At 49.2% G+C, this 21,531-nt stretch overlaps 1 protein-coding gene across 8 annotated transcripts in view; it reads right to left on the bottom strand.

The window, feature by feature from the left end:
• Positions 1-17,136: 17,136 nt before the first annotated feature.
• sema6d (semaphorin 6D) overlaps positions 17,137-21,531 on the bottom strand; it is a 346,157-nt gene continuing 341,762 nt past the window's right edge. For all 8 annotated transcript variants that reach the window (XM_078427456.1, XM_078427455.1, XM_078427461.1 and 5 more), the window contains one exon: positions 17,137-20,334. In XM_078427456.1, the coding sequence (XP_078283582.1) occupies positions 19,016-20,334 (1,319 nt within the window). In that variant the 3' untranslated portion in view covers positions 17,137-19,015. The remainder of the gene's footprint in view (positions 20,335-21,531) is intronic.

Here is a 21,531-nt window from a genome sequence, read left to right as displayed (position 1 = left end):
CGCTGAGTTACCCCAGCATTTTGTGTCTATTTTGGGAGTATAACTTGAAGGGTTGTGGCATGAGTGGCACAAGTAATAGGACTACATTACACTGATGGGAAGTTGTGATACGTTGGGCAAAAGATGGATGGCAATTAACTTGAAAGCATTACTGTGTGATGTGCATGGGGCCCTGTTCTGTCATCTGCTCGGTGACTTTCAAGCTTAAATAATTTGTGGGGAAGTGCTAAGTGGATGTGAGTCTGAAAGGTCGGATCTCAAGAAAACGTATTCTGATTTCATTAACACATTTAACGTGCAGAAACGCTGTTTATCCCTTTCGGTATTCTGTGCTGTCCGATGACAAATGGACACCCAGCCAACAACTAGAGAGAGCTAGAGAGGTGATCTGGTTTCTTCCCACACTCCAAAGATGTACAGGTTTGCAGGCTAATTGGCTTCTGTAAGGGCGGAACAGTGGCGCAGCGGTAAGTTGCTGCCTTACGGTGCCAGAAACCCGGGCTCAATCCTGACTATAGGTGTTGTGTATGTACAGGGTTTGTACGTTCTCCCTGTGACCGCGTGGGTTTTCTCTGGGTGCTCCGGTTTCCTCCCACACTGCAAGAACCTACCTGTAGGTTAATTGGCTCTGTAAAATTGTAAATTGTCCCTAATGTATCGTGGGATAGCGCTAGTGTACGGGGTGATCGCTGGTCGGCACGGACTCGGTGGGCCGAGGGGCCTGTTTCCATATTCTATCTCTAAATTCTAAAGCGATGTCTAAAAAGCAATTAGGGGCAAGAGATGTGTGGGAAGGAACTGCAGATGCCGGTTTAAACCGAAGATAGACACATAAAGCTGGAGTAACTCAGCGGGTCAGACAGCATCTCTGGGGCAACGCCGGAGATGCTGCCTGACCCGCTGAGTTACTCCAGTTTTTTGTGTCTTATCGAGGGTCGAGAGATGACTGACTGAAAAAACTCGGCCATGGAAAGAGGTGAACTCTTGCACAACTTTTCATTTAGTCCTCTGGGGGATGGGAGTTTATTGTAAAGAGTCTGACGGGCATGTTATGGGGTGAGGTGGGATTGGCAACAGAAAGAAAAATCCTTCCTTGGCATGTATTGAGCAGCTTGGGGCTTCTGACTTTCTACATATCTTGGGTTGTAGCAAGATCTCCATTACTTTAAACGGCAGCCTGGTTTAAGAAGTAACATTTCTCAACAGCTTCAGATGCTTTCCATTTTTAATGACTTAAATGTCATTTTCTGATTTTTTTTCAGAAAAAAGATATCGCCCCAAAAAATGTTGTAGCAAATGAATGGGTTTCTCTGCATTAACAGTGCAATTGGGTGTAGGGAATAGCATTAAAGTTCACCAGCACTACTGCAGATACGAGATGATTTTAAACGGTGCTTTTTTTGTTGCTCATTTGCTCATCAAAGGCACAGATGGGGGAGACAATCAGATCTCTTTACCCTCCAGCGGGGAAAAGTATCAAACACTTGTAGTGGGACGGGAAGGAGTCCCACCGAACAACTAATCGGACACAAGTTGGGTGCACTAGACGTGTTTATTCTCTCCAATACAGCTCCCTCCTCCAACCCTAGTCACGGGCGTTGCCCGGCCTTAAATGCCAACTCAGGTACCTACCCCTTGGCTAGCCCCTCCCACACCGAGACACCGCCCTCTAGCGCCGATGGTTCGTTCCGTCCTTGGGTTGCCACCAGGTGTCACCACGCACTGGAGTGCATTAGCTTTAAGGTGAGAGAAGCAAAGTTTAAAGGGGATGTGCAGGGCAGGGTTTTTAATTCACTGAGGGTGGTGGGTGCCTGACGTTTTGCGGTCTGCACAGACAGTGGAGCACACAGTCACCAGTTGCCCCAAACACCGGCCACCGAATGGTGAGCGAGGTCTGATTGACCTGGACGATGATACGTTGGCCTGGCTCGCCTCAACGGAGCTGCAGGTCTAAAAGACATACGACAGAAGCAGAAGTGGGTGCCTGGAACATGCTGCCTTGGGCCTTGGTGGAGGCAGATACAATCGTGGCATTTAAGAGTCTTTTGGATAGGCAGATGGATATGCAGGGAATGGAGGGATGGATTATGTGCCGTAGATAAGAGATGGTCTTGGTACAGACGGTGTGGGCCAAAGGGCCTGTACTGTACTATGTACCCATATTTTACTTGCGTTTAGCGTGGGCTTTGTTTGGTGGGACCACTATCCTGCTGGTGACGCCCCCCTGAGATCCTGAGAGCGGTGCCGTCTGGAGCTACGCTCCTGGTGGGGTCACCCATGGCGGTAAGGTCGAGGGGGAGGTCCCTGACAGAGAGCGATCCAACCAAGACCTCAACGGTGGAACAGGCGGAGGATGATGGCTGACTTTAGTGGAGCGTCACAACGGTTGGGAAGGCGGATGAAGGCTGCAGCAGAATAGGGTGCCCGGTCCCCAGGGGACGTACAACGAGATCTGGGTGTCCTAGTGCATCAGTCACTGAAAGGAAGCATGCAGGTACAGCAGGCAGTGAAGAAAGCCAATGGAATGTTGGCCTTATAGGAGCAAAGAGGTCCTTCTGCAGTTGTACAGGGTCCTAGTGATACCGCACCTGGAGTACTGTGTGCAGTTTTGGTCTCCAAATTTGAGGAAGGATATTCTTGCTATTGAGGGCGTGCAGCGTAGGTTCACTAGGTTAATTCCCGGAAAGGCGGGACTATCATATGTTGAAAGACTGGAGCAACTTGGCTTGTATACACTGGAATTTAGAAGGATGAGAGGAGATCTTATCGAAACGTATAAGATTATTAAGGGGTTGGACACGTTAGAGGCAGGAAACATGTTCCCAATGTTGGGGGAGTCCAGAACAAGGGGCTACAGTTTAAGAATAAGGGGTAGGCCATTTAGAACTGAGATGAGGAAAAACTTTTTCAGTCAGAGAGTTGTGAATCTGTGGAATTCTCTGCCTCATAAGGCAGTGGAGGCCAATTCTCTGAATGCATTCAAGAGAGAGCTGGATAGAGCTCTTAAGGATAGCAGAGTCAGGGGGTATGGGGAGAAGGCAGGAACGGGGTACTGATTGAGAATGATCAGCCATGATCACATTGAATGGCGGTGCTGGCTCGAAGGGCCGAATGGCCTCCTCCTGCACCTATTGTCTATTGTCTATTGTCTTGGACTCCATGCCACTGGATCCTGACCCAGATCTGTCAAGGACAGTGTGGTGGCCATCTGTGCACCAGCCTCCCCACGTTAAACAAAGGCACGCACAGGCGTCCTCACAGAGGACAGTCGTACTCGCTTCCAGTGACCGCCGATGATGATGATGATGATGTAATGCTAACACTTGCATTCTGGTGACGGGCATGGTTGTGAACATTGCCTGCCCCTCCTCTGGGGCGTGAGTTCAATGGAGGGTCCTCCACATCGGACCAGTCGCCCCATCGAGCGAGCATAGCGGGTGTGGGTCAGGGGGGGGGAGGTCAGGGACCACTTCCCGCACCTCCCACTGAGCCACTGGTGGGGGACCGCGGTCGCCGGGCGGAAGGCAGAGTCCGCGTCCGGGCCAGTAATTTGGGAATCGGCCAGTCATGGAACACTTGCCTCTTGTCCACGATGTGGGGAAGGCCACACGCGGCCGTGAGGAGAGCGTGCGCAGTCGGGTCGCCAACTTCCTCACTCCCACATACCCACCCCCGCGCCCCACGTGACCTCACCCAGCCAGCGGCCACGCGCTCCCGCTCCACCAATGGCGGCCGCTGGCTGGGTGAGGTCACGTGGGGCGCGGGGGGGCGGTGACGTCAACCTTTGTCCCGTATTTGGGAGTGAGGAAGTTGGCAACCCTACTAATACGGGACAAGGGCGGTCCCGTACGGGGCAAACTAATTTAGCCCAAAATACGGGGGATGCCCCGGCTAACACGGGACAGTTGGCGACCCAAGGGTGATGTGAAACGGTCCTTGAGGTCGGGCAGGCCCAGTGCAGGCACCAGGGAGCTCAGCAACCAGGGAGCGGTGCTGAACTACCATCTACCTCAGACGATCCTCGACCAGACTTTGATTGGCTTCACCTTGCATCAAACATTATTCCCTTCTCATGTATCTCCACACTGTAAATGGCTCGATTGTAATCATGCACTGTCTTTCTGCTGACTGGATTGCACGCAACAAAAGCTGCTCCTCGGTACAACACGACCACAAACTAAAATGAAGGAGCGCAGGACCCAGTTAAAGACGCCGCGAGGAATCCTGTGCCAATGGCCGTGACTGTATGTTGCAGCCATTACCGCTGTTGCTGGTGTCTGTGTCCCATGGAGCTTGCACTAAATATTTATGGAGGGATTCGGAAGTTGTGTGTGTCTAATCAGCCATGTTCCCACGTTGCCCACCTGCTCAGCACAAAGCAAGCCTCCTGCTGCCAGACGTCACCATCTTTCACGTGGGTGGGTCCGTGTTTTCCCCCTGTCAGTATTGTTCACCTGGCAAATGTTTTAAATGTCAGGATAATTGTGCGATGTGTCAAGACACGCTTCCTAGGAACCCAGGAGTTGAAGCAGCATTCTTCAGTAAACAATGCTGAAAGTCAGCGCGGGCGAATATAACATAGTGTGTCTTATAGTAGGGCTTTGTAGTGTCGGGATGAGAGAGCCTGGTTTCTCCACATCCCATTGCCCCATTCCCATGACTGTTTACTATTATACGAGGGAAAACCGAAAAGGCTTCTGGCCTCTATCATCGTTGCCGCTTGTGATTTGTCCTCATGCATGCCTTTCATTCATTCGTTCTTTGTACCTCTTCATATCTCTACTTTCCCTCTCCCCTGACGCTCTGTCTGAAGAAGGGCCTCGCCTATTCCTTTTCTCCAGAGATGCTGCCTGTCCCGCTGCGTTACTCAAGTATTGTGTGTCCGTCTTCAGTGGAAACCAGCCACTGCAGTTCCTTCCGACACACTTCCTTGCCTCCGTGGCAACTTGGAGAGTTGGCTGTTCTCTCCCTTCATCTTCTCTCTAAGTTGAGTTACTGCAGGGATTTTGCTCAGTTGTAGTTGACAGCTGAGATGCAGTAAAACATAACCCTGAATGCGATCTGGTTTCTACAGATGGTTCGTACGAAAGCCTTTAATGATGAAATCCCCTTTGTGCATCAAGAACTCCCATGAATGGGTTAAGGGAAGAAAGTTTACAACTCCAGTTATCTCCTTGTGTAGTAAGAATATTATTATATATGTTTTAATGTTTACACTTCAGTAAAAGACTGAACCGGCCCTCGAGTTGTCTTTGCAAGGAAAAACATCCTTACATGGGTAAAACCTAGCAGCATTGGAAAGCAGCTGTAAACACTGAATTACTTTGACATCAGTAATTAATACAAAGCTATAATTTAAGACATTGTAGGCTGAATTATGAAGCAAGTTAAAGTCATAGAGTCCTACAGCGTGGAAATAGGCCGTTCAGCCTAACTTGCCCACACCGGCCAACATGTCCCATCTACACTAGTCCCACCTGACTGCGTTTGACCCATATCCCTCTAACCCTGTCCCATCCATGTACCTTAAATGTTGCGATAGTACCTGCCTCAACTACCTCCTCTGGCAGCACTGTCCATGCACCTAACCCTCCCACCCCCATTGTATGAAAAAGTCACCCCTTAGACTCCTATTAAATCATTCCCCCTCTCACCTTAAATCTATGCCCTCTGGTTCTCAATTCCCCTGCTCTGGGCAAGAGACTCTGTGCGCCTATTCTTCTCATGATCTTGTACGCAGTGGAACACATCAGAGAACCAAATTCTGTCCCGTGTGTGTGAGGACAAGGCAGCAGATTCCAAGCCAAGCGTCGGTCCACTGCGGACAACCCAGCTTGTTTCAATAAGCTTCAAGATACACAAATGATACTTTAAACGGACCTCTCTGGGCCGATGCCATCTGTATGTTGGATTCAAGAGCCACGTTCAATATCGGCAGTGTTTTGACACGTTTGACTTTTGTTAAGTAATTGTTGGATGTGCCCCAAAGGTCTCCAGCGAGCCCCTTGATACAAAATCCTGCCGAATGATTGAAGTTTGGAACATTTTGTGGCACGTGTACTTCTTTGGGTAATGCAATGTCTGTACAAAGTTAGTGAAAAATTGGATGCTTTTTGGCGGATGAATCATACACACTAAAACCTCCACGCCTACCAACTCAATTAAAACAGAAGCGCACATTATTGTTATTCAAGGCAGCATACCTCCTCAGCCGCAATTTAATAAAAATATAGCTAATTATTGCACCATGCTGTCTTGGCACCAGCACCATGTAGAACTACTGTGGCCTTCTCCTCCCTCCAGTTGTCTCTCCCCTCCCCTCCCCCTTCCCCCCCACTACCTTCAGTTTGAAGAAGGGTTACATCCCGAAACATCACATAGAAACATAGAAACATAGAAAATAGGTGCAGGAGGAGGCCATTCGGCCCTTCTATAACCCGTGCCTGCCTTCTCCCCATATCCCATGATTCCACTAGCCCCTAGAGCTCTATCTAACTCTCTCAGAGCTCCATCTAACTCTCTCACCCATCCTTTTTCTCCCGAGATGCTGCCTGATCCACTGATTTACTTCAGCACTTTGTGTCTATCTAAGAGCTACTCCTAATTGGGTTGTTGTACTGTATTTCACAGGAGTCATAGAGTAACACTCGCCCACACCGGCCAACATGTCCCAGCTACACTAGTCCCACCTGCCCACACCGGCCAACATGTCCCAGCTACACTAGTCCCACCTGCCCACACCGGCTAACATGCCCCATCTACACTAGTCTCACCTGCCCACACCAGCCAACATGTCCCAGCTACACTAGTCTCACCTGCCCACACCGGCCAACATGTCCCAGCTACACTAGTCCCACCTGCCCACACCGGCCAACATGTCCCAGCTACACTAGTCCCACCTTTGCCCACACCGGCCAACATGTCCCAGCTACACTAGTCCCACCTGCCCACACCGGCCAACATGTCCCAGCTACACTAGTCCCACCTGCCCACACCGGCCAACATGTCCCAGCTACACTAGTCCCACCTGCCCACACCGGCCAACATGTCCCAGCTACACTAGTCCCACCTGCCTGCACTTGGTCCATACCCCTCCAAACCTGTCCTATCCATGTACCTGTCTAACTGTCTCTTAAACGTTGGGGATAGTCCCAGCCTCAACTAACTCCTCTGGCAGCGTGTTCCATACACCCACCACCCTTTATGTGAAAAGGTTACCCCTCACAGAGTCTGTCTGCGCGCCTTGTGTCACTGCACTGAACTCAACATGAAGCATTGGCTGTCAGAGGTGGAGGGAGTCGTATCTCTCTTCCTCTCTGGTGTTTACACTGCTTGATGGCCTCGTGTGGTCTGGGACGCACTGCACTGGTGACCTTCAGCTGATACGACCCTGTGTTCACAGACCCGTCTCATGGTTAAAATAATGGCGGCACAGTGGTGCAGCAAAAGAGTTGCTGCCTTGCAAGGTTCGATCCTGACTACAGATGCTGTCTGTACGGTATTTTGTAAGTTCTCCATGTGATCGCGTGGGTTTCCTCTGGGTGCTCTGGTTTCCTCCCACATCCCGAAGAGGTGCAGGTTTGAAGGTTAATTGGCTTCTGTGAATTGTCCCTAGAGTGTAGGACAGAGAACGAGGATTGCTGGTCGGCACGGACTCGGTGGGCTGCAGGGCCTATTCCCACACAGTACCTCTAAACTAAACTAAACTGCACTAAACTGCCAGCTGGGGTGTATCTTGGACTTTGGATTCCTTGGAGCACAGGAGGTTGAGGATCTTTTAGAGGTGTATAAAATAATGAGGGGAATAGATGGGGTGAACTTTTACCCAGACCAAAAACAAGAGGACATAGGTTTAAAGTGAGTGGGGCAAGATTTAATACAGACCTAGGCCGACGTCTTCACTCGGATGGTGGTGTCACTTGGAACGAAGTGCCGGAGAAGGTAGTTGAGGCAGATACTGTAACAGCATTTATAAGGTCCCCTCATTATAAGTGATAGGAGCAGAATTAGGCCATTCAGCCATTCAATCATGGCTGATCTACAGTATCTCTCCCTCCGAACCCCATTACCCCAGCATTTTGTGTCTATTTTCGGTGTAGGGTTGCCAACTGTCCCGTATTGCTGGGACATCCCATATTTTGGGCTAAATTGGTTTGTCTCTTACGGGACCGCCCTTACCCCATATTAGGCCTGGACACTGTGGGCCCGGACACTGTGGGCCCGGACACTGTGGGCCCGGACAGTGTGGGCCCGGACACTGTGGGCCCGGACAGTGTAGGCCCGGACACTGTGGGCCCGGACAGTGTGGGCCCGGACACTGTGGGCCCGGACAGTGTGGGCCCGGACACTGTGGGCCCGGACAGTGTAGGCCCGGACACTGTGGGCCCGGACAGTGTGGGCCCGGACACTGTGGGCCCGGACAGTGTGGGCCAGGACACTGTGGGCCCGGACACTGTGGGCCCGGACACTGTGGGCCCGGACAGTGTGGGCCCGGACACTGTGGGCCCGGACACTGTGGGCCCGGACACTGTGGGCCCGGACAGTGTGGGCCAGGACACTGTGGGCCCGGACAGTGTGGGCCCGGACACTGTGGGCCCGGACACTGTGGGCCCGGACACTGTGGGCCCGGACAGTATGGGCCCGGACACTGTGGGCCCGGACAGTGTGGGCCCGGACAGTGTGGGCCCGGACACTGTGGGCCCGGACAGTGTAGGCCCGGACACTGTGGGCCCGGACACTGTGGGCCCGGACACTGTGGGCCCGGACAGTGTGGGCCCGGACACTGTGGGCCCGGACACTGTGGACCCGGACACTGTGGGCCCGGACAGTGTGGGCCCGGACACTGTGGGCCCGGACACTGTGGGCCCGGACACTGTGGGCCCGGACAGTGTGGGCCCGGACACTGTAGGCCCGGAGGCCCGGGCGCCGCCTAATGGAGGTTGCATAGCAGCCCGCCTCCCGGGCACGGGCAGCCGCCATTGGTGGAGCGGGAGCACGTGGCCGCAGGCTGGGTGAGGTCACGTGGGGCGCGGGGCAGTGACATCACCTTGTCCCTTATTTGGGAGTGAGATAGTTGGCAACCCCTACTTCGGTGTAAACCAGCGTCTGCCGCCCTTTCCGACACATTGTGTTTCAGCGTGCAGAGGCCTATGTCAGAATGGGGAAAAATAGAAGAATAGAAACGTTTTAAATTGCACTGAAGATTCGAGTAGTTTGGATCGGATGAAGGAAATATCTCTCGTGGTGTGGGGCTGGAACTGTCTTGCTGATACATTCTTGTTGAAGACATCTGTTTGATAGATTATTGAGACTGGTTGGGGAGAGAGTAAACTAACAAAGGGATGTGTAAAAGTTGTCGTGCAGGTTAAATGTGCAGCAATTACCCAGCAGATCAGGCAGTGTCAGTGGGGACGGAAGAACAAGTCAATATTGCACAACCATCTGCAGTATTCCATCAGTAATATTTGCTTTTCTTCTCTCTTGCCTCCCTGAAACAAATGTTACTGGATCATTGTAACATTGCTATTCATGGCCGGTTCCTGTGTGCAGATTCTATTTAAACCCTGTGTGGGGAAGGAACTGCAGACGCTGGTTTAAACCGAAGGTAGACACAAAACGCTGGAGTAACTCAGCAGGTCAGACAACACCTCTGTGGAAAAGGCATAGGTGATGTTTCGGGTCGAGGCCCTTCTTCAGTCTGAAGAAGGGCCTCGACCCGAAATGTCACCTATTCCTTTTCCCCAGAGATGCTGCCTGACCCGCTGAGTTACTCCAGCGTTTTGTGTCTATCTTCTACTTAAACCCTGGCTCCATTTCAAACGTTTCTCACCAGTCATGCAGTCATTTGTTTAGGCTTAGTTTAGTTTAGTTTAGAGATACAGCGCGGAAACAGGCCCTGCGGGCGGCCCACCGAGTTTGGGCAGGCCAGCATCACCCCGTACATTGGCACTATCCTACACAAACTAGGGACAATTTACAATCTTACTGAAGCCAACTAGCCTACAAACCTGTACGTCTTTGGAGTGTAGGGGGAAACCAAAGCACCCGGAGAAAAGCCACACGGTCACAGGGAGAACGTACAAACTCCGTACAGACAGCACCCGTAATCGGGATCGGACCCGGGTCTCTGGCGCTGCAAGTGCTGTAAGGCAGCAACTCTACCGCTGCGCAACCGTGCCGCCCTAAATTGCAGCCTTACAGCGTCAGACACCCGGGTTTGATCCGGGGCAGAGAGGCTGAATGGTGGCCGGGCGAAGAGAGGGGCAAGGGTTCGCTGGACGATCCGGACGGATGTGATGGCTGCAATGGGTCTTGATGGCTGCAGCGTGGACTCTGTAAATGGTGCCAGCCTGGCGACTCTTGGATACGGTGTCAGTGGGCTGTTTTAGTACACTTTGTACTTAATCTGGGATTGTGTTTACGTATCATAATTTAATTTTTTATTTTTTTAAAAATTTAATTAATTTTTTTTTAATACTGAACTGTATGCAGAAAAATCAGTTTCAGTTCAGTTCAGTTTTGGTTTATTGTCACGTGTACCGAGGTACAGTGAGAAGCTTTTGTTGCATGGTAACCAGTCAGTAGAAAGACAATACATGATTACAATCGAGCCATTTATCAGTGTATAGTTACATGATAAGGTAAAGCCTGAAAGGTTCAATCAAAGATAGTCCGAGGGTCACCAACGAGGTAGATAGTAGTTCAGCATTGCTCTCTGGTTGTGGTAGGATGGTTCAGTTGCCTGATAACCGCTGGGAGGTGTGCGTTTTCACACTTCTGCACCTTTTGCCCGATGCGTGAGGGGAGAAAAGGGGGTGAGACTGGTCCTTGATTATGCTGCTGGCCTTGCCGAGGCAGCGCGAGGTGTAAATGGAGTCGATGGAAGGGAGGTTGGTTTGTGTGTGCGCCTCATGTGACACTTTTCAACCATTGAACCATTGGTAGGTGAGGAGAGCATTAATCTCTTGGTGCTGGTGTGTGAGTGGACTGAAAGATCTGGGTGATCTGGTTTGAATAGTCAGCTCTGGGACCAGCTGTGTACGCTGTGTTCAGTGATGTACTAACCTGTTCGAGGGCAATGTTTAGACTTGAACTGCAACAGTGGTGTACGTACGTGATAGATCTTACACAATCCCACGGCTATGTGGGAAGGGCCTTAGTCATCACAGTCTTAGTGAGAGGGTGGCTTTTGGGCATATTGGATGCATGTTTGGGCTTGCTGCTCACACATCCTCACTAGAATATTTCCTGTTGTGTGAGTGATCAGGAATATTGCGAATCTCCTCACTTTTAGCAGATCTATCCGTGCCGAACGCAAAAGACAAGGCACGGGTTCTGTCCCACCAGAGACTGAGTGGGGAGAACACTCTCTCCACTAAATCGATGTTTTAGTTTAATTTTTAGTTTTGGAGATTTCTTTTTTAGATTTAGATTTAGAGATACAGCGCGGAAACAGGCCCTTCAGCCCACCGAGTCCGCGCCGCCCAGTGATCCCCGCACACTAACACTATCCTACACACACTGGGGACAATTTTTACATATTACCCAGTCAATTAACCTACACACCTGTACGTCTTTGGAGTGTGGGAGGAAACCGAAGATCTCGGAGAAAACCCACGCAGGTCTCGGGGAGAACGTACAAACTCCGTACAGACGGCGCCCGTAGTCAGGATCGAATCTGAGTCTCCGGCGCTGCATTCGCTGTAAGGCGGCAACTCTACCGCTGCGCCACCGATACAGCATGGAAACGCGCCCTTTGGCCCTCCGAGTCCACACCGACCAGCGACCAGCGATCCCCGCACATTAACACTACCCCCCAGACACCAGGGACAATTTTACATTTTTTTAAAACATTTATCCCAACACGTGAATTAGCCTATAAACCTGTACGTCTTTGGAGTGTGGGAGGAAACGGAAGATCTGGGAGAAGCCTCAAGCAGGTCACGGGGAGAAGGTGCAAATTCTGCCAAGATTGGACCTGGTTTCTGGCGCTGTAAGTCAGTAGCTCTACTGCTCTGCCACTTTGCTGCCCACAAATTTTGGGAGTTAGGGGAGCCTTCTCCAATCTCTTAGTCTTTTAATTAATTGCTGTCACTGCCGATCTATTAAATGGGTTCGTGGCTGCGTGGAACTTGTTTAGTTCACGTTAATGTCACGTTTTACCGAGGTACAGTGACAAGCTTTTTGTTGCGTGCTACACATGATTACATTCGAGCCGGCCACAGTGTATAGATACAGGATAAAGGGAATAACGTTTAATGCAAGATAAAATCCAGTGAAGTCCGATTAAAGATCGTCCGAGGGTCTCCAATTAGGTAGACAGTCTGGTTTGGGAACAGCTCTGCCCAGGACAGGATAGCCCTGCAGAGAGTAGTGCGTTCGGCAGAACGCACCATGGGAACTACACTCGTCCCCCTGCAGGACCTATACATCAGGAGGTGCAGATCCAGAGCAAGCAAGATCATGAGGGACCCCTGCCACCCCAGTAACGGACTGTTCCAGATGCTACGATCAGGCAAACGCCTCCGCTGTCACGCTGTGAAAACGGAGAGGATGAGACGGAGCTTCTTCCCACAGGCCATCAGGACTGTCAACTTTTATAACCCCAGAGACTAAATTTTTGTCGACAATAATAGTAACTTATTAACTTTATTTATATGCTGTAACTGTAATTCTTTTTGTGCACAACCCGCAGGCATTGCCACTTTCATTTCACTGCACATCGTGTATGTGTATGTGACAAATAAATTTGACTTGACTTGACTTGACTAGCTCAGGACCGCTCTCTAGTTGGTGATAGGGTGGTTCAGTTGCCTGATAACAGCTGGGAAGAAACGGCCCCTGAATCTGGAGGTGTGCGTTTTCACACTTCTGTACCTCTTCTTGCCTGATGGGAGAGGGGAGAAGAGGGAGCGATCATGGTTTAGACTGGTCCTTGATAATGCTGCTGGCTTTGCTCAGGCAGCGTGAAGTGTAAATGGAGTCAACGGAAGGGATCACAAAATGCTGGAGTAACTCAGCGGGTCAGGCAGCATCTCAGGAGAGAAGAAATGGGTGAACGTTTCGGGTCGAGACCCTTCTTCAGACTGATGTCAGGGGAGGGGGCGGGACAAAGTAAGGGAGGGAGGTTGGTTTGGGTGATATTCAAAGGTGGTTTCTTTCAAACGTCTCCAGATTTGAACGCCTCCAATTCCAGAACAAGGGGCCACAGTTTAAGAATAAGGGGTAGGCCATTTAGAACTGAGATGAGGAAAAACTTTTTCAGTCAGAGAGTTGTGAATCTGTGGAATTCTCTGCCTCAGAAGGCAGTGGAGGCCAATTCTCTGAATGCATTCAAGAGAGAACTAGGGGGTATGGGGAGAAGGCAGGAACGGGGTACTGATTAAGAATGATCAGCCATGATCACATTGAATGGCGGTGCTGGCTCGAAGGGTCGAATGGCCTCCTCCTGCACCTATTGTCTATTGTCTATTGTCTTTCCATGCTAGGTTTAGTGGCATGTTGAACAAAAGTAGTTCATGGCCCCGGCAACATCAAAGTGAAGCTGCATCACTCTCAGCGGCCAATGTCGGCTGACCATCGGCAAAGGTTGTGCTATTCATCTTGATTGGATCAGGCTTTTATTTGTTTTATAAAATAAGCCGTTGAATGCACAAATAGAACCTAGAACAGTACAGCAAAAGAACAGGCCCTTCGGCCCATAATGTTTGTACCAAACCTGATGCCTAGCTGAACTGATCTCATCTGCCTGCACATGATCGATGTCCCTGTATTTCCCTGTGCCTATCTACAGTATAAGCATCTTAAACTCCCCTCTCGTATCTGTAACGTATCATATGTGATTTAAAAAAATGGATAAATTCTATATCGACCAATACAGCAGACACAAGCCCTCCGGCCCACCATGTCTGTCATGCCTTTGAGCACACATTTACACTAATATCATTTTATTCCTCCCACGTTCTATCGACTCCCCCCCCCACAAGATTTAACTATTCACTTGAAGCAATTTACAAATTTTCAGTCAACCTACCAGCCCATCCGTCTTTGGGATGGTGGGAGAAATTGGAGGGAAGCCTCCAATCACAGAGAGAACATGCAAACCCCAGGGATAGACAAAAAAAAGCTGGAGTAACTCAGCAGGCCAGCATCTACAGTTCCTTCCTACACAAACACCAGCTCAGGGTTCAGTAGGGGGGCGATCGTTGGAGCAGTGAGGCAGCAGCTCTACCAATTGCAATCAGTGGGCCAAAGAGCCTGTTTCTGCACTTTCTAAAGTCATTACCCCCTTCCCTCCCCTCCCCTCCCCTGAATCCAGGCTGACCTGGAAAAATAACAGCTTTTTTTTCCACGAGTAGTAGTTCTAATCAATAACCAAAGTCTGTAGTCTCTTTTTTGCTCTGGTTTATTTTCACCCACATGTTTAGACCGTAATGTTGTATCCTTATTGTTTCGATGTGTTTATGCTTCATTCTTAACTGTTAACTGTATGTTTGTGTTGTCATTTGTGAGCGGAGCACCAAGGCACATTCCTTGTATATGCACATACTTGGCCAATAAACTTATTCATTCATTCATTCACCCTCCACCTATCTCTCCCCCCTCCTCTCCCTCTTCACCTCCATTCCTAAACAATTCACACCTCATCAATGCTCAGTCTAGTGAGACAATTCACAACTTTCCCAAATGTGTCGGAAAGAACTGCAGATGCTGGTTGAAATTGAAGATAAGACACAAAATGCTGGAGTAACTCAGTGGGACAGGCAGCATCTCTGGAGAGAAGGAATGGGTGACGTTTCGGGGGTCGAGACCCTTGTGTCTCACCCCTTGTGTGTTCATCTCTGGCCTTTGCCCGCCCATCTGCCTCTCAGATCCCCCCTCGCCTGAGTTCACCTATGACCTGCCATGCATTGACCAGCCCTTATTGAAACATATAAGATTATTAAGGGGTTGGACACGTTAGAGGCAGGAAACATGTTCCCAATGTTGGGGGAGTCCAGAACAAGGGGCCACAGTTTAAGAATAAGGGGTAGGTCATTTAGAACTGAGATGAGGAAAAACTTTTTCAGTCAGAGAGTTGTGAATCTGTGTAATTCTCTACCTCAGAAGGCAGTGGAGGCCAATTCTCTGAATGCATTCAAGAGAGAGCTAGATAGAGCTCTTAAGGATAGCGGAGTCAGGGGGTATGGGGAGAAGGCAGGAACGGGGTACTGATTGAGAATGATCAGCCATGATCACGTTGAATGGCGGTGCTGGCTCAAAGGGCCGAATAGCCTCCTCCTGCACCTATTGTCTATTGCCCCTCCACTCTTCCAGCTTTCTCTCCTCCCACTCCTGCAATCAGTCTAAAGACGGGTCCCGACCTGAAACGTTGCCTGTCCATGTTCTCCAAGGCTGCTGCCTGACTTGCTGAGTTGCTCCAGCATTTTGTGTCTTTCCTTGTTCCATTATTTTCTCTCTCGGCCCAAGTGTGGTGGTCACTCATTACATGGGGGGTGAGAGATGATTTACTGCAGACGCCATTTACTTCCAACCACAGACGGCAGTGGAGGCCAAGTCCATGGATAATGTTACGGTGGAGGTTGACAGATTCTTGATTAGCATGGGTGTCGGGGGTTATGGGGTGAAGGCAGGAGAATGGGGTCGAGAGGGATTGATAGATCAGTCATGATTGAATGGAGGAGTAGACTTGATGGGCTGAATGTTCTAATTGTGCTGCTAGAACTTATGAACCATACATTGTTAAGAATTACCATGCCTTCTACCCATGTGTGCTTTTTGTTGAAGGATGCAGCATTTTACACAGCAGTTGCCAACTCTCCTCCTCGATCTTACATGGTAATTGGCTGCTCAACTACATCCACCGGGATTTTAATAGATTTTTTTTTTGTTACAATTTGCTTGTTGTCGAGGGAACATCAGTGGAAAAGTGAAAGTTAAAATCAGGCCGTGTGTACAGTGAGAAGCCGTTTACACGGTGTGGTTAGGACAGGGAATGTTTACCGAAGGGACTGGTGCGGACACAGCCCAATGCATCTTCAGCGATGAGTGTCAATAAACCTGTGAAGCGGAGAAACGCTGGGAGTGGGAGGCAAGAGCAGAGCTTCTGATTTAGGTTGGTGCTGCTCTAACAGACATGGATCGGGTAAAGTTCATTGTGTTGAGTGTGTGTATCAGAATTTTGCATCTGTATTCACTAAAGACACGGAGAACAGCGTCATCAGGCTATTAAACACCACAACGAAATAAACTCTGAACTATATAGACTTGGGAGCATTGTCTTTGTACTATTATTTTTGTTGTTTTAATATATTTAGTTTGTTGATTTATACGCACACATATATATGTACATATATATTATGTGTGTGTATGTATATAAACACACACATGCATATATCTATATATATAAACATACATGTATATATCAAAATATACACATGCACACAGATGTGTATGTGTGTATATATATATACATACATATATATATATATAAATATAACCTTAAGCACACATATTTGTGGGTGTGTGTATATGTCTACATATTTATATATAGATACACACACCCAGAGATATGTGTGCTTATGGTTATATTCACATGTATATACACATGTATATATATACACACACACAGATGTGTGTGCTTAAGGTTACATTTATATATATATATTTCACAAATATTTCACAAATATTTCAGACTGAAGAAGGGTCTCGACCTGAAACGTCACCCATTCCTTCTCTCCTGAGATACTGCCTGACCTGCTGAGTTACTCCAGCATTTTGTGAATAAATACCTTCGATTTGTACCAGCATCTGCAGTTATTTTCTTACACTATATGTATATATATATATATATATAAACACACACACACACAGATATAAATATAAACTTAAGCCATTTAGATTTATTGTATAACTGACTGGGTGCATGCAACAAAAGCTTTGCTCGGCCCCTCGGTGCGTGACGATAAACTAAACTGGACTGAACTGTGAACGTGGAAGCAGAAGGAGTGATGTTCTATTGAAAGAACATCTTGATCTTGTGGCAAACTGCAATCAGTCTGAAGTAATTAATCGCCTGTCGTTCTTGAACTCTGGGATATTTACGCAGAGGAGGGTATTAAATTTGCGGAGAAATAATTAAACATTCTATTGGATTCTTTTATTTTGACTTTACATGCGGTGTTAAAAACAAAATGTATGTTATGTACACTTCCACAGTACAAGTTTACAAGGATTTTCTATACATGTTACTTCATAGGACATTATACAACACAACAACCTTTTTTTTAAAAAGAGTTAGCTTGCCAATGTACCATAGAGAGATACAACCTGGGGTTACCTTAACACAAATGGAGAAGGGAGTTGGTGAATTTAATGTCAAGGCGCTACAGGAAGTTAAAAATGGCAACATAAAATTGAGCAAATGCTCACAGCAATATACAGTGCAGCAGTGTTGAAATGATTTGGGCTCTTTTTGTTTTAAATAGCCAGAGTGGGGGAAAAGTCACTGTTTATAATTTTAATAGTATTGAAATGTTTGCGACGGTTTGTTCGTTGGCTGGAAAGGTTACTCCAACATTCACACGGATTTGTTTTGCGGGTGAACGCATTCTTCCACGTTATCCGTGATGACCTGTAGCCTTATGCAGTTATTGTCGAAGCCATGCTGCTCGAGCCCGGTCAGTATCGGTAAGAAGAATAGGTTACTTGCGAGCTCGCAGGTGCGCTTACACGATCGTAAATGGTACACCGGCTAACTTTTTGACAAGACCATGTTGTGTATCGTTTAACGCAACCCTCTCGTTCTTGTGAAAACCTGCAATGGGATGTTTATCCCAATGTAGGGGGGGATGGTGGGGGGTGGGGGATGGAGGGAAGGAAGATAACCATTTTCTTGATCGTCCGTTTCTTACCCCACCTATCAAATGGCTACAAGTAGCCTTTACGTTTTCAGGCCCTGGTTTGATCTGTTTCATTTTGTACAAAACCATTGAAAAATAAAATACAACTGGCACACTGGAAGCAGCTTCTCTGTTCAAGAACACTTGACAAGAATTCAATATCGAGGATGATGATAATGCTTATTGAATAAGGCACAAAATGCACAGAATCCAGGTGAACAAACACGCTATTTACAGAACATTGTCATTACCTGCATGACTCTTCCGGTTGTCCTATCCATCACATTGAACACACGCCTTACCAAAGCCATTGCACTCTCCGTTACCTGGTGTGTGACACCCTCCTCCGTGGCAGGGCAGCTCCTCGTGTACGGACTGCGAAGATAGACTGACTGTATGAACGTACAACGGTGCAAACATGGTGTGGAATGGACGCCACGCTGGACTGAAGCCATGTGGACGGTCCATGCCTGTAGCTGCACTCAACACAGTGATATGGTCCGGGTAGGTTTGCAGTGGGGACAGGATCAGGTCGTGTTGGTCACGTTCAGCAACACGACACGACAGCTACCACAGGGACCATTAAGTGCATCCTGGTCTGTGTGGTCCACACGGCGCTCATCGGGACATTCGCAGTGAACGTCGCCAAGCACCGGGCCTTGCTACCATGTTTGTCAAACCAAAAAAAAGCAGCACATCTGTTCAAATGAGAAGTTTCACGAGAAAGTCATTAAACATCTGTGCAAGCAACAGGACAAATGCATTAAATGTCATTAATACCGTTCACATTAGATGGGGAGTCAATGTCAACAGCAGAGAAAATGGAACCGTGCGTTCAAGTATTTCCTTCTAGTTTGATGCAGAGATTGCAGGGTTAACTCCGAGGCCAACCGTAATGCGTGACATGACCTGGCGTCTTCTCCGTCCTGGCAGAAGGTCACCCCGCCTTCGGTCCGAGTGCAGACGCAGTGTGAGGAAATTTGGCCACTTGTTGTCCACGTCCATCCGAGCATTGTCCGTCACCGGTAGTTTCAAAGCAACGTTGATCTCAAATGTCCTCCCACATAAACATCAGCTAAGAAACAGAAACTGCCTGAGGCCCCCCCCACGCCCTGTTAGTAACTGTACTTCTGCAGCGATGTGACTGGGCTGGTGGGCTGGCCGAAGGATGGCTTTGGTGGCACGTCTGGTTTAATGGAGGGCGTTCTCTTTACTCCCGACCTGGGCAGAGTGCCACTGCTTGAGTAGCTGCTCTGGCGGGACAGGGAGGTGGGCTGAATAACCAGCGGAGTCCCGTGCACAGAGTCCATCCTCATGGGCGGCGCCGGGGGGAAATAGCCCCCCCGATTAAAGCTGGGGTGCCTCGACAGCATGGCCCCGTTCAACGAGCTGATGACGTTTTTGGGCAGCACCGATATGGAGTGCCTCTGCGACGAATTTCTGGGGTTGCCCCGTTCCCTCTCCCTCTCCCTCTCCAGACTCGAGAGCTGGTAGTTGGAGGTCGAGGGAACGTCCACTCGCTTGGTGGGACTATGTCGAGGAAGGGTCGAGGAAGGAGAGTAGAGGGAAGCCTCCCGGTTTGGGACTTTGGGTGGGACCTCCACGAGTTTGGACATTGGGTCCAGCATCAGGTTTTGACGAGTCATAGGGATGTCCCCCAAGATGGCTTTCGAGTTGGTCCCACCATCGTTGAGATGTTTCAGAAGGTCATTCAGCGTGTTCCTTGCCTCCACGGCCCGTAGCTGTTCCTTCTTCCCAGGATGGCTGGGGATGGACATTTCTATGTTCTGCACCTTCCTTTCCGCCTTGTGGGCGTTGGAATTTGAGAAGGACATGTTGTAGGCGTGGGTGGCATTAGGAAGCACCACAGCGCTGGGTATCTGGCCGCTGTGGTTGATGGGCGAATGGGGCGTGGGGCTGGACGGGATGATTTGGGGGCTCTTCAGGGGCGATTCCTTCCTGGCCGCGTTAATGTTGTTCTGGGCTTTCTCCCACTGGTTGTTGATGGGCTGAATGCCTTTCTGGTGGAGCACCGGTGTGGACTCTGGCGTTGGCAAGGCCGCCAGCTCGGGCGGCTGCCGGTGGCTGTCCACGATCATGGTCTTTGGTTCCCCACCGGGCGGCAGCTCCTTGCCGTTGGACAGCAGGTTGGTGTACAGCTTTGGGGTGTCGATGCCCTGCGGGTACTCCTTGACGGGACTGTCGAAGAGCCCGTTGAACTTGGTGAAGCTGCCGCTCGAGTCTGTGCACGACTGGGCCGACTCAGTGTCCTTGTTAATCTTCCTGGACTTGCGCAAGTATGTGTCGCGGTGACAGAAGACGGCCAGGCCAGAGATGAAAGCACCCAGGACAAAGGCCGCCAGGACACAGGTGATCAGCACGTTCATGTGGACCATTTGGTTCGCGTCGCCGGATTGCACCTCCCATCTCACACCTGAAGCAGAGACAACATCAGAGTGTGAAGATATTAGCGTTCCCCTGCTGATGGTCCCCCATTCCGGAACAGCATGTATCAGAAATGAAACACTAATGTTCAAATATCCCAATGCACCCAAACAAAAGACACACAGTGCTGGAGTAACTCAGCGAGTCAGGCACCTATCCATGTTCTTCCGTCACCTATCCATGACTTTAGACTTGCTGCCTGACCCGCTGAGTTACTCCAGCACTTGTCCTTTTGTTATTGTAAACCAGCATCTGCAGTTTCTTGCTTCTACTTCGATACTCAACACCCTAACTCTTGAAGGCAGTTGTACAGGGCCCTAGTGAGACCGCACCTGGAATACTGTGTGAAGTTTTGGTCTCCAAATTTGAGGAAGGATATTCTTGCTATTGAGGGCGTGCAGTGTAGGTTTACCTGGTTAATTCCTGGAATGGCGGGACTTTCATATGTTGAAAGACTGGAGCGTCTAGGCTTGTATACACTGGAATTTAGAAGGATGAGAGGAGATCTTATCGAAACGTATAAGATTATTAAGGGGTTGGACACGTTAGAGGCAGGAATCATGTTCCCAATGTTGGGGGAGTCCAGAACCAGGGGCCACAGTTTAAGAATAAGGGGTAGGCCATTTAGAACTGAGATGAAGAAAAGCTTTTTCAGTCAGAGAGTGGTGAAGGTGTGGAATTCTCTGCCTCAGAAGGCAGTGGAGGCCAATTCTCTGAATGCATTCAAGAGAGAGCTGGATAGAGCTCTTAAGGATAACGGAGTCAGGGGGTAGGGGGAGAAGGCAGGAACGGGGTACTGATTGAGAATGATCAGCCATGATCACATTGAATGGCGGTGCTGGCTCGAATGGCCGAATGGCCTCCTCCTGCACCTATTGTCTATAAGTCACAGCCTCAGAATTAAAGGGTGCTCTTTTAGAAAGGAGGCGAGGTGGAACTTCTTTAGTCATGGGGTAGTTAATCTGTGGAACTCGTGGCCACAGAGGGCCGTGGAGGCCAGTTCGGTGGATGTTTTTGAGCAAGAGATAGACAAATTCTTGATTAGAACGGGTGTCAAGTGTTAGGGGGAAAGGCAGGAAAATGGGATTAGGAGGCAGAGATCAGCCATAATTGAATGGCGGAGTAGACTCGATGGGCCGAATGGCTCAATTCTGCTCCTATAACTTGCAAACTCCTTTAATCTGGA

This window comes from Rhinoraja longicauda, chromosome 33 (genome assembly GCF_053455715.1).
Source record: "Rhinoraja longicauda isolate Sanriku21f chromosome 33, sRhiLon1.1, whole genome shotgun sequence".
NCBI classification, from domain to species: domain Eukaryota; kingdom Metazoa; phylum Chordata; class Chondrichthyes; order Rajiformes; family Arhynchobatidae; genus Rhinoraja; species Rhinoraja longicauda.
This window is presented reverse-complemented; position numbering and strand designations above follow the sequence as displayed.